The following is a 13,843-nucleotide window of genomic DNA, read 5'->3' as shown; positions in this document are numbered from 1 at the left end:
GGGGGAATTCTGATTAGCACATTTATGCGTGAAATCTTATGGCATAAGCATGCATTTTACACACTTAGAGCGGAGCTACCTTGGGTTTTATGTTGTTTTTGCAGATTTTAGGATTTGACCAAATATTTCGAGTTTTTGGTATAAAACATGCAATTTTACACATCAAGAGATCCATTCACATTTTCAAGTGCGTAAAGGGCATGATTTGGAACATCATGGGCTAGAGATGCGATTATGGATCAACTCCAATAATATCTTAGAAATAAAGAAGCCATTTTGATCTATGACTGAGATTAGTTAGGATTATTATTTTATGTTACTTTACTGTAATTGAAAATTTTATGGGGCCCACAAATAGTCAAAGATTAGGATTTTCTATTTTTTTTCCACAAATTTTCTAGAAGATTTTATTTTATTATATTTTATTTATTTTCCTAATTACTTCTCTCTCCCCACTTTCTATTTCTTTCACTTTACTATTTTATTTTTTTCTCCCTGAATTAACCCACATTACTTTTCTAAAAATATATTGTTTTTTCTTTCCTTCCTCTCTCTCTCTCTCTCTCTCTCTCTCTCTCTCTCTCTCCCTCTCCCCCTCTCCCCTTACATTCTCAAACTGATTTTGTTTCTTTCTTTCTTTTTCTTCCTTTATTCTTTTTAACTCCTATATTTCTTTATTTATTCAATTCTTTCCTTATTTCTACCCCATTCACCATCCCCTATGAATACCCTCTCCTCTTAGACATAGGTTACACTTTTTTCACTTTAGTTTGTTTAGGCCTTCCACACTTCTCTTCTTTTTAGTTTATTCAGGCCTTTAACACTTTTTTCTCTTTAGCATGCTTATGTTTTCTCTAGTTCTTTAATTGTTTTGTGGGGCTCTAGTTTTTTAGACACAATGTTTAAGTTTAATTTTTATAACTAATACAATGATTATTCAAGTTATTTAGTTTCTTTTATGCAAGTGTAATTTTTTTTCTTTCGATCAATGCAATTTCAATTTCGAGTTCAAGTTTCAAATTTCAAGTTTCAATTTCGAAGAGGATTTGTTTTTCTCTGGGTCTAACAATTGCAGGTTTGGATAATTCTAGATCGGGTTGTTAGGGTTGGTTGAGATTCGAATCAATCGTTTAAGGCTTTCTTTAATCATCTCCCCCCCCTCCATTCCTACTTCTGTCTACCCCTCCATATTCTTAACTTAGGATTTACTTTTCAATATCTATTTATTGTTTTCCTATCCCCTGGGTTCTTGATCAAAGATGCCTACAGTCGTTCCTCTCTTTGGTTAAGGTTTCCCTTTTCCATTTATTATTTTGTTATTTGTTCTGCTATTTACTTTCTTTATTTTCTTTTTCTTTAATATCCGTTCCCCCGATCGATGGACTATAAGCTTCGGCAAAGGGTCCACAGTCAAAGTCATCCTAGTTATACTCCCCTTCCCTCGATCCAGAGCTAACACTCAAATCACTTCCGTTTTATTTGTTTATTTATTTATTGTTTGCATCTTTTATTCCTGCTTTTTATTTATGCATTTTTTATGTATTTATTAGATGATAAGTGGTTAGGTTACGTCTGCTTTATTTTTATTCTCAATTCAATCGCATTAGATGTATGTGTTATGACTGCTAATTTAATTTAATTAATTAGTTAAAAATTTTGAATCCTTGCAGTCTCGCATTACCATTAAGAGGTTAAATTCTAAAGTGGTAAATCTCCCTGAGATCGACCCGTTAGCTACACGATACCGTGCACTTGTGGTTACTTTTATTTCACGAACAACTTATAATCCCCAAGTTTTCTTAGTTCTTACCCTATTTCTTCATGACTTCTGACTTCATCTTCTACTCTTCATTACTGTCTACCGGCGACTGAAGCCGAAGCACCAGATTGATAGCCCCAGTTGTAGACAGCATATCTGAAGAAAATTCCAATATCAATTCCCACCATCATCCATTCCTCCCTGTTCATCCCCATCCGTATCCCGATTCAACCAAGTGAACCCTCCTTTTGGGTACCTATACCTTCATTTTCTCCTACTTTCTACATAGATTTGAAGCTTCTTCGTGTTGAATTCCAAGGTTGAAACAAGAAGTAAATTTGGTACCCTAACATATTCAGATCAGTTTTTCAATTTGATCACCTTCTAGTGTTTAATTTCATTTTTCTCATGCACTGCAAATGATTCTCATACAAGTATATTTATTTTATGTTTTTCCTTCAAGTTATCTTTGAGAACTTTCTTTTTACTGATTATTCATCTGTCAACCAGTAAAAAAGCATGATATTGTTTCTTCACCGCTTTCAATTCTAGCTATCATAATTTATAATATTAGGTTTAGCGAATGATGCAATTGCTTCATTCTTGGATACGAGTTTTAATCCTTTTTAATTATTTTTTTCTCTATGACTGTAAATATTTGACACAAATACCAATCTTACAATATCTTTAAGTTTTATGTTTAAGGTTCTGATTGCAGTTAAGAATTTGAGCGAGTGGGTTCTTTCGTACCAAAATTATACTGTACCATTAGATATGGGCACTCATAGCCCATAAGTTCACCAATCCGGAGCATTAGCCAACTGGTGCATGCCTATCCGGGGATAGCTCTCTATCGCAAAGAAACGAGTTCAGGACAAACGGCCTATTATTCCCTATTCCCCTTGGCCAAGATAACTAACCCCTCAACAGATGAGAGGGTGGATGATGAGCAGGGGGGGGGGTTCGGTTCTAAAGAAGCATTCTGAGGATCATCCATTGCTTGTTCGCTCATGGAGATTTGAGGGAAGGGGTTCTTTCATACCAAAATTATACCGTACCATATACCATATTTACACCGTTTTTCTACACTGATTCTATACCGAAATCATACCGTACCGTTTCTCAAAATATCATTTTCATACTGTACCATATAAATTCAGCGCCGTATGGTATGGTTTACATTATTGAAATTCAGTACAGTACCAAACCATACCGAATTACCAATACAGTACCGATTGACACCCTTACCCTTGAGCTGGCCTAACCCCCTAATAGGGGTATTAAGGGCATTTTTCTTTTCAGTGCTGGAATTATTTCCTGACTTATTTTCAGAGTTTGAATTGGTTTTTATTTCTTAATGAGATGTGCTTGAATTGATTAGGTTGTGGATAAAATGAAAAGCGTTCCTATCTTTTAGGAGGGTTCTTATCTTTAAGAGTACACTTTTAATCAAAAGTTGTCTTTCAGTAGTTCATGGTGGAGTGTCCTAGGAAATCTGCTTCAAGTGGAATATCTTTGATAGAGTTTTGAGTTAATTAGACTTTTATTTTCAGCACGTCTTCAGTTATATAGATCCCAAATCAAGAGTCAAGATCATCTGCCCGGATCCTTGTCTGTTAAGGAATCCCACTTAGTCCTAGAGTCTTTTGAAGGCTATAAATAGCCTAGTATTCTTTGTAACTCTTCTAAGTCAGATTATTGAACAAAATTGGTTGAGGGGGTCATGATTAAGAGTTTGTTCAAGGATCAGCATATCTACCATCAAGTTCAGCTTCTTCTTCTTCATTCCAGCAACTACAGACATTCAAACAAGCTTCCGCCAAAGTTCCAGCAGCAGCCAAGTAAGTACAGAATTTTTCCCACCCAAACCCCTGCCTCTCTCTCTCGCAAGCCTTCCCCCACCCTCCTCTTCCTTGCACAGGCCAAGAAAACCACCACCACCACACCAACCTGCGATCCCACCTGAACCCTTCTACAATCTTTTCCCAGCCCATGCGAGTCCCCCTAAATCTCATCCCCCCAAATTTTTCTGTTATCAAAAAAAAAAAAAAGAAGAAGAAGAAGAAAGAAAAGAAAAGAAAAGAAAAGAAGAAGAAGAAGAGAGAAAGAGAAAGAAGGAAATTAAAGAGAGAAAAATAACAGAAATGAAAGAAGAAGGTGATAGAAAAGATTCTTTCAAGATCCAATCCATATTTTGATTTCCATCTTGGTTAACCTTCACCGTTATTTTTGTTACATCCCATAAAGATTAAAATATCCTAATTTTATCTTTCTCCCCAATTACCCCTATAGATTTTGGGTTAAAATCCAAAGAAGAAAGAAGGAAATAAAAGAGAGAAAAAAGAACAGAAATGAAAGAAGAAAGAGGAAAGAATAAGGAGATAGAAAAGATTCTTTCAAGATCCAATCCATATTTTGATTTCCATCTTGGTTAACCTTCACCGTTATTTTTGTAACATCCCATAAAGATTAAAATACCCTAATTTTATCTTCCTCCCCAATTACCCCTATAGATTTTGGGATAAAATACTTACAACCCTTAGGATCCCAATTCTTGTTTCCTAGTCTTTCCCTCCAATTTCCAGCTACCCATAGGATCCCATAAGATTTTTCTGAACTATTTGCTGGAAGATTTTGGACAACTCAATTCTAGGGAATCTTCTCAAAAAACCCTAATCCTGGAATTGGATTTACATCAGCCAGCAGATTATTTGACAAGGATTCAGCTTGGACAGCATAACCCTAGTGGTGGGAGCATATACAGCATAGAAGAAATTTTGGTCGAAATGCCTGCATTTTTTAAAAGCATAACAAAATTAAAAATATTTCGGAAAAGTTACAAGTTTCGACCGAAACGATACAAAATCTTGGTCAAAACGACACAAAACTTTGTATTAGGCCGAAACGATACACTCGCAGTTATAAAAATCAAACATTTCGATCGGAACCTGCGTTATTTCGCAAGTTCAAAGAGTTTCGACCGAAATCGCCTCTCCAGATTTCAACCCCAATCCCCTTTTTTTCCCATTTCTCTTGCATTCTACCCTCTTTTCACCTCATTTTAGCAAATCTTTTGCATCCTTCTTCAATCTTACTCCTCCATTGTTGAGTTTTGAGAATCAAAGAACGTGGTTAACAAACTTCTCTATTTTTTATTTTTGCTTTGCTTATGGCTCAAATCAGCTTAAATTGCTTTCAAATTAAAGTATGTCTAGTCTAAAGTGTTGATCTATGAATTTGTGGTGTCAAAAAAAAAATTTGGTTCTTCCTAATTTTTTTTTTTTGTTATTAAAAATTATTTTGTAAATTATATATATATATTAATATAAATGTATATGTATACATGTAGAGTAGATGCATAAGCTTCAAATTAATGTATGTGAGAGTTGAGACACCATATTGTTGTGACGGTATTGAATCAAATTTTATTTTGTTAATTATCTATTTTACTATATATAATTTATATATATATATATATATATATATATATAAATAATTTTTAAAATATTTAATTATAAAAAAAATTAATTAAATTATGTTTTAAATTTAAAAATAGGAGAGTATTAGTGGAAGCATGTATGCAATTTTTGGAGCATGTTGTGGAACTTTTTAAGATAATTAGTGTGTATTTTATATATTTTTTAATTATTTAGATATTAAAAAATACTTATTTATTTTTGTTTTATATTTAAAAATAGGAGGTTATTATTAGAAGCATGTATGTAATTTTTTAAGCATATTGTGGAGCTTTTCAAGATACTTAGTGTGTATTTCTTGTATCAGACACTCTTTCAAAAAAGTCAAACATAGCTTGGCAACACGAGAGGCCACTGATAGTTGCTAGGAAGAAGAGCAAGTGTAATAACTATAAGAAACAAATAGGAGGTGGGGCCACTAAACTGAATGTGCATCTAGCTGGGGGAAACAGAGATGTAGTAGGATGCCATAAGATGTCAAGAAGGCAATGGCCTTATACTTGGCTGGGGGAAAGCAAAAAAGGAAGAGAAGAGAACACAGAGGGAGGAGTTCGAGGATGCATGCCTAGATGACTTTCCAGAGCCAGAGAAGCCAAGAGAATATGGATGTGACCCTGACCCTGAGTCCGAATAGATCAAAAGGGCAATGATGATGAGGAGCAAGCAAGAGTTGATGACATGAGGAGGCAACAGAGGGCTATGGAATGTGGGTCCTCTAGAGACCCAACAGGTATGGGAGGCGCAAGCAGCTCCAAAGTCCCTATGAGTCAAAGTGTGAGGCAGGACGTTCCTATCACACGGGCCCCAACAAGGGGTCGACCTTCCTCAGCACATGCTACAGATCTGGATCTGGACATTCTTCGCAATGATCCAGCTGTATTTAGAAGGCTTGAGCAAAAACAAAGAAAATTGAAGCACTTATGAGGGAGTGTGAAGGAGAAAGCGGGGATGGCTTTCTCCAAATGGGTTATGTACCATAGTATTCTAGCAAATATAGCCCAAGGGTCCTACTATAGGGATATGATTAAGGAGATAGACAGGGCTGGGAGTGGTGTACAAGGGCCCACTCCATATGAGATATAATGTCTATTTACCTAAGCATAAAGAGGACTTAGATGAGTATATTAATGGATAAAAGCTCATGTGGGCTTATAATGGAGTGACTGTGATGGTTGATGATTGGACTGGTCCCACTAGACAATCCATTATCAATTTCATGTTGAATTGTGATGGGAGGACAGTGTTCCTCAAGTTAGTAAATGCATCCAGTGAGAAGAAGGATGCAAAATACATTTATAAATTATTAAGCAAGTGGTAAAGAAGGTTGAAATGGAGAATGTGATCCAAATTGTGACTAATAATGGCTCCAATTCCAAGAAAGCTGGGTTGAAGATGTAGGGGAAACCTAAGTATCAAAACATGCTTCTACTTCTAGTACTAATTTTCATTTTTAAATACATATATTTACATTACAATTACACTTTATAACTTTGTATTAATGTCTTAATGGATGGACATATATAGGCTCTTTTGGACTCCATGTGCTGCTTATTGCATTGACTTAATGCTAAAGGACATCGAAAAGATCAAGCTTGTGAAGAAGACTATGGAGCAAGCCCGACAAGTTAGCACCTTCATCTATAACCACATATGCATTAAAGATGATGAGGGACTAAGTGTCAGGGTGACTTAGTGAGGCCAGGCATAACTAAATTTGCTACCAATTGGAATAGCATAGCAAAGCTTTAAGAGTAGGAAGACTAGCCTTAGGAGCATGTTTGCATCAGAGCAGTGATTTAACTGGGAGGGTTCTTCATCCGTAGGAGAAAGGAGAGCATAGTTAACCATACTCGATGACAACTTCTGGAATAATGTGAGGATAGTGGTGAGGATGCTTGAGCCTGTGGTGCATGTGTTAAGAAGCGTAGATCAGCAGAGAAGACCTACTCTACCACACATATGGGCTACAATAGATAGGATGAAACAGCAAGTTACTCAGGTTTACCCACACGGCAACTAGAAAATCCTCAACATCATCTATGTTAGATGGGAGTCTATGTTGCAGCATCCACTGCATAAGGCTGGTGAGTTGTTAAGTCTAGGAATCAATTTAATATTTTCATTATGTTATCACACTATTAAGTATTGACTATTCCCTTTTATTTGTTTTTTTCTTAAACAACATACTATTAGAATCCCAAGTGCCATTACAAAGACAATCTTGGTACATGGCAAGATTTGATGGATGCTGTCCAAACTGTAGTAGAGAGGTCGGAACCGGATCCATCTAAACAAGCAATCATCCTTATGGAGGTGAGATAGTGATTTGAATTCACAATTCATAATTTTATACTAAGTTATTAAGTATTAACCTAGTTTTTTTTTTCTTTTCTTTATATATTAGATAAAGGCATTTAAGGATGCCACTGGGAGCTTTGGTCGTTCAGTGGCTGTATCGGGAAGGGAATCCGCCCCAGGGGGTAAGTTAATTCATTATATATTTAATTATTATATTCTATTTATAACTTAGATATTTAAGTATTGAAATGACATGGAGTCTATGTTTGTCGCAGCTGAATGGTGGTTGCAATTTGGACGTGACTCACTCCACTTGAGTAAAATTGCAAGCAAAGTGCTCTCACAGACATGTTCTGCTATTGGTTGTGAGCGAAATTGGAACACCTTTAGCCTCATCCACTCAAAGAGGCGCAACTGATTAGATGTGAAGCATCTAAAGGACCTTGTCTACTTACACTATACTATGAGACTGAGGGAGGATTATATTAGATAGGGGATGGACAGAGAGAGTAACAATATCGAGTTGGCGGACATACTTGAGATCAATGATGATCATACCCTAATAATTGATTGGATTAGGGACAGTGGAGAGCCTTTGCTGGATGAGAAGGGGAATTGCAGAGGAGATGGGGGCTGATGTGGAGGACTTCATGGCCCAGGAGGGGAGTGCACACGCACCACATGCCTGTCCCTTCATGCCACACCCTAGTACATCCACTTAGAGTGAGGGTTTGATTGTCTAGTCCGACACTAAGGATGATGCGACTCAGGCCTCTGGCGATGACAACGATAGTGATGATGATGATGACGACGACGACGACGACAATGATGATGATGATGATGATGATGATGGAGGCGATGAGGAGGGTATTGGAACTTGTGATTAGGATTCAATTAATCATAAGGACAAACCACCACCACCACCAATAAGTGAAGAGTTAGGGAAGGGAGGAGGACCACCAAAATTCACAGGCAAGAGTCAGTTCACCCACGTGACACAGGATTCAGACCATACTGAAGCTACATCTCGAGGCAAAAATGTTTCCTCAACATACTCGAGGAAGGGGAAGGGGAAACAGCACAAATATAGCACAGACGACACACCATCATATAGGTCTTATCGTCCGGTTGATGTGGAGAGCTTTACAAGATCTATGAGATCAATGAGCATAAATGATTCTAAAGACTCCACCTCCAGAGGATCCAGATGGCAAAGGCCTACAAAATCCTCATATGATACTGTTGTGGAGAGTATTGGTTCTACTGGGTTGACTTATGGAGCTTATGGTTATGGACCTTATGGTTATGGACCTTATGGTGTCCCTCCAAGCTATCAGACTCGGGATCAGCCACCAGAGGAGCCTTATGGTTATGGAGCTTATGGTGTTCTCCCACTGTCACCTGTCGGAGTCAGTATGGACCTTATGGTGTCCTGCCCCTGTTGACAACTAGAGTGTTCCTTCATTTGTTGAGCAGATCTTTCACTCTATACCATAACCACCACCAACCTTTCCATATGCAGTTGAGTCAATTCCTTATCTGGAGATTCACAACTTCCCACCATCAGAACATCTTAGGCATGTGGATGAGGCCACATACAGAGCTATCGTTGCACTATATGGGGCAAACATCATGGGACTTGTATTGTCATTTGTATGGGGTGCAAAAGGAAGAGGGAGACATGGAATAGAGTAGACTTGTAATTGGTAATATTCTCGCTTCTTCTCATATATACTATATACTTGAATGTTACCTTTTCAATGATCTGGATTCTTGCATTTCTACCTATATACTATGAAACTTGTGATTATGCTTGAAATAGGTAGAAATGCAAGAATCCAAATAATTTTGAGTCCATATGAGGCCTGAATTGAAGTTCATAAAAAAAAATCACAAGTTTTAACCAAAATTTCGGTCGAAACTTGGAAATTTCGGCCTTTGCCAGGGTTGAAACAGGCAAAGTCCAAAATTCCTATTTCAACCAAAAAAATTTCCTTGGTATACAGTTCCCTAAAGAGCTAGCTGATTTGGTTCAAAGGGATAGGCAGCACATGTTTATTACAGATTGTAATTGGGCTTATTTTCCTATTTGGAATATTGGTTAAGAGGGAATGCCCTACTTGTCTGGATACTCCTAACCCCTCTTCAAAAGGGGTTCTAGAAGGATGTCTGCTTTGTATTGGTTTTCTCTATTAATATAACAATCACTGATCAAAAAATAAATAAATAAAATTTTCCAATCAAACTATGTCTCTACTTGAATTTCTTGTAATTTACTTTCATATCAATTGGTTTTGTGACAAACCTGCCTTCTTGGTTCAAAACGTATAGTTAATGTATGTACAAGGAATGGATCCAAAGACGGGTCATCAGGTTTCACAGGGCGGAAAGATGAGAATGGTACTCTGACCTGCCCATTGCAGTCATTAGAAAAACTGGATGGTTAGATCCATGGGCATTCCCTTCTGAGGTGCAATTATGCTGAGTCAGTGATAATCTTTTGTAAGGGAAGGAGATTCCTTACCCTACAGAAGCCAACCTTTGTGCTCATTCGTGCAAAATACGTTTTGCTTTGAGTTGTATCAACTGATGGGCCAGCTTCAAGAATTAAAACAAATGACCTCCCATTGCCTCCAACAGAAAGAAGTAATCCATCATACCTATCACGTGAGATAGACAATATATAAATGATAACCATGAAAATTTTTGTGTTGCATCTAAGAATGGAAAAAGCTGACAGCTCCAAGAAACAATGAACAGAGTTGAGACACGGTAGCTCATGCAAGTTGCTAATACCTATCAAGAGTGCAACCTAAAGGAAGTGAAAGCTTTTTTGACAGTTCCACATATCCTCCTCTTGTGAAAACATAGCCTGCAGTACAAGAGAAACAATGAACAGAGTTGAAAGGCAGCAACTCATGCAAATTGCTAATACGTATCATAAATGCAACCTAAAGGAAGTGAAAGCTTTATTAAGAGTTCCACATATCCTCCTCTTGTGAAAACATACCTGTCAGTGCAAGAAAAAGCTGCAGACACCCCACATTTGATACTCAGTATCAACCATTGTGCGCTTTCCCTCATCATTACAGGCTACACATTTTATTTCTTATCCAATAAAGAAACAGTCATACATACCACTATCATACCTGAGAAAACAGCATTCCCTGATTCTGTGAACTCAAATTTAGCATCCATCCCTCCATCATACTTGGTAGCAACAACATCCTCAAAATAAGTTCCCTTGCGAACTTCCCACCCTTCTAGAGATTCTGCAGATTTGAACTTGGCCAGCAAGAGCTTTGTCTTGCTACTTTTTCCAGCTCGTAGCTGTGCTAGTTTATTATTGTAATCCTGCAACATAACTAAATTAACTGAGATTGACCCTTATAATCCCCTCAACAGCGCACATGCCTTTGTAAAGTTGCCTAGTTGACATAATCATGGTAAGAAATTTCGGTCACAAGGCTGATCTTGGTTAGCCAGAAACCCAAGATCTTGATAGAGATATGGCAAAATATTGGGGCAAAGTCAAGTGAACTTGAGGGCCCATCTTGGGGGGTTTTAAGGGTCAAGTTAGGTTGAAACTTGCTATTTAGCCTATTTTAGGCCTTCTAAACACATCATGGGCCTTGGATTTATGAGAAAACAAGCTTATGAATGAGTTCCAATTCGACCCTAAGTTTCAAACAGAAATGCTGAAGGAATGAACATGCATCATATAAAACATGAAATATAAAACAACTAATTGATATAAGTGAAAACCAAGTGACAACATACATCAAATAACTTAAATTGTTCATAATTCCATCCATATCAGTAGTTCAATACTCAATAGAACAATACAACATCATCAGCCTCGAGAATATGGTCCGAGGATCATAACTTCATAAAAAAATGTGAAAATGAAATCAATCAAGAACCAAGGGTAACTTAGAAGCGTTGCAGGTGAAAACCCTGCAAGATTCCGGCCAAAAATCAGGTCAAAAATGAAAGAACAACAGCTGGTTCAAGACAGCACCAAAAGCAGTCGAGAGCACCAAAGCAGTCGAGATGAGATAAGGAATCTTGCCTTGATCTCACTCAAGTTTAGGCAAAAGGCAGCCGAGTCAGACCGAGATCTTAAATCATTAGAGATCTCAGTTGAATTTTGGTATTTTCTAGCTCTCGCATCTAATATCGACTCGACCTCTTGGAAAACCGAGACTCGACCAAGATCTTGGCCAAGATCTGTGATCCTATACAATGAATATAATTTAGAGCAAATTGCACTAGCATCCCAAAATGGAGGCCTTAAAGCACTACACCCCACTTTATGTTTAAAAAACACAAAGACCCCAAAATTAGATTTTCATTGGATATATTTGTCTAATATGTCATTGAAATCCTTTCAGACACTGTGTATTATAGGGATATTTTTGAAAATAAACAATGATTTAATTGTTTTAGTGATAAATTTAACAAATATATCTAATAAAAATTCAATTTTGGGTCTCTGCTTTTTAAACATAAAGTAGGGCATCAGTGCTTTAAGGCCTCCATTTTAGGGTCCAGTACAATTTGCTCTATAATTTATGAAGAATTTAATCCTGGACTTTCTACCTAAGGGAATAAAAAACTAGCGAGTTCTCAAGCAAACCTGAAATGCTTTGGTGACATTGTATACTCCTTGATGATCAACTCTGTAAAGATCGCCAGTGATAGTGGAACGAGCAGTGGCACAGTAGATTATCTTACTGCAGCCTTCCACAGCGGCCTTGAGAGTTGAGCGCTCCCCCACATCGCCGATCACAATTTCCACCGACCTTGGAAGCATGCCTATAACTTCTGGTCCGGCTTTCCTTACAAGAGCCTGAAATCAACAGCTTGAGTAGTTACTACTACTAACAGCAGTACTGAATTCACTGAGTTCCCGCTACAATGGCTACGCTCAAAGTTCTCATAGCAGCTACTCGTAAATCCCCCTCCCCCCCCCCCCCTTTTTTTAAAAAGAACGGCTACTCTGCCTTTGATAAGAACTTCGGAAAAGGAATAAAATCTGTAAGCATGAATCAAAAGAAAAAGGCAACAGCAGCTAGGGAAAATTTAAACGATACAGTGAAAAAAAAAAAGGAGAAAATGAGGAAGGTCGTCACCCATCATCACCTTGACATTGTACCCTCTGAGCATGAGTTTGCGGACGACAATCCGACCAATTTTGCTGGTGGCTCCAACCACAAGGACGGTGGTATTCTGAGCACCAGGAATGGTGAATTCGCACATGGGACCCTCACGGATAAGGACGGTATCAAGGTTCTCATCAGTGCTGGTCCTTGAAATCTGACCCAGCCCGGAAAACTTACGCCACACCTCGTCAAATATCTGGCGTGATCGGCGCCCCAGCCCAACCGGATTCACATCATCAAGTGTGATGGAAACGCCTTCCTCTTCTTTTTTCTTCTTCTTCTGCTCCTCCTCCTTGTCCTCTGCCCTGGGTAATAGAACTCGGGGAGTCCATTTCTCTCTGGGGGCACACCAGCGCGTGAAGCGTTTCCTCCGACTCTCCCGCGGGGGATGGGAGTTGGGTTGTTTGGGAAGAGGAAGGCCGAGGTATTTCGAGGACTTGGAACTGGAGACGGAAATGGCAAGCCCACAACTCCACTTCCGGACCTCGCTGTGGTTGCAGTGTTTACCGCATAAGGCTGAAGGAGAAGATGAAGCGGAAGTCGCAGGATTCATACTTCTACCTACCCAATAACGTTTCTTAGTGAGTAGACCTTAGCTTATTGAAGAGAAAATTTATCAACAGGCGTTGGCAGTACCAAAGGAAAAGTATTGAGAGGCTGAGTAGGAAACGAAGGATGCCGAACGAAGCTAGAGTAGTAATCAGAGAATGACAAACGAGAAGTACGGCACTTAAACTTACCAAAACAAGCGGAAGATTTTGCATCACCACCAGCTCTCCCACAGAAACGGCAGCCGGTAACGACAGGTGAGTAAATGCGCCACGTGTCACCTCAGTATCCCCTTCCCTTACGATAGGTGACACATCACGGGAGCCGGAAATAACAGGTGCTCTTGAGTCATGATACCCTGGGGCTTTCAGGGGTCATTGGATTTTTGTTCGTGTCAGCGCATGCTCAGACATATGACACGTATCTTCTTTTAATCCAACAATCCGAAAACAATGGTACTTTCTTTTTTTTTTTGGTAATAAAAACAATGGTACTTTCGAATCATTCTAAAATCTGTAAAAGTACGAAATTAGAAGCAATGGATACATTTCATTTCCAATAAGAACGAAATTAAAAGCAATGGATACATTTCCCGT

General features: G+C 38.2%; 1 protein-coding gene across 6 annotated transcripts in view; it reads right to left on the bottom strand.

Moving 5' to 3' along the window:
- HCF173 (high chlorophyll fluorescence phenotype 173) overlaps nt 1-13,587 on the bottom strand; it is a 128,451-nt gene extending 114,864 nt beyond the window's left edge. For 2 of the 6 annotated variants that reach the window (XM_089154773.1, XM_089154774.1), the window contains exons 1-6: nt 12,679-13,587; nt 12,173-12,385; nt 10,683-10,887; nt 10,330-10,405; nt 10,058-10,193; nt 9,839-9,943 (exon numbers count right to left, since the gene is read on the bottom strand). In XM_089154773.1, the coding sequence (XP_089010899.1) occupies nt 9,839-9,943; nt 10,058-10,193; nt 10,330-10,405; nt 10,683-10,887; nt 12,173-12,385; nt 12,679-13,251 (1,308 nt within the window). In that variant the 5' untranslated portion in view covers nt 13,252-13,587. The remainder of the gene's footprint in view (nt 1-9,838; nt 9,944-10,057; nt 10,194-10,329; nt 10,406-10,682; nt 10,888-12,172; nt 12,386-12,678) is intronic. The other 4 variants (XM_089154771.1, XM_089154776.1, XM_089154772.1 and 1 more) reach the window with 3 other exon arrangements.
- Nucleotides 13,588-13,843: the final 256 nt, after the last annotated feature.

The sequence above is a fragment of the Hakea prostrata genome, chromosome 5 (genome assembly GCF_041222555.1).
Source record: "Hakea prostrata isolate BN-2017 chromosome 5, UWA_Hpros_2, whole genome shotgun sequence".
NCBI classification, from domain to species: Eukaryota; Viridiplantae; Streptophyta; class Magnoliopsida; order Proteales; family Proteaceae; genus Hakea; species Hakea prostrata.
Note: the sequence above shows the minus strand (reverse complement) of the source record. Positions and strands in the feature narration are given on the sequence as shown.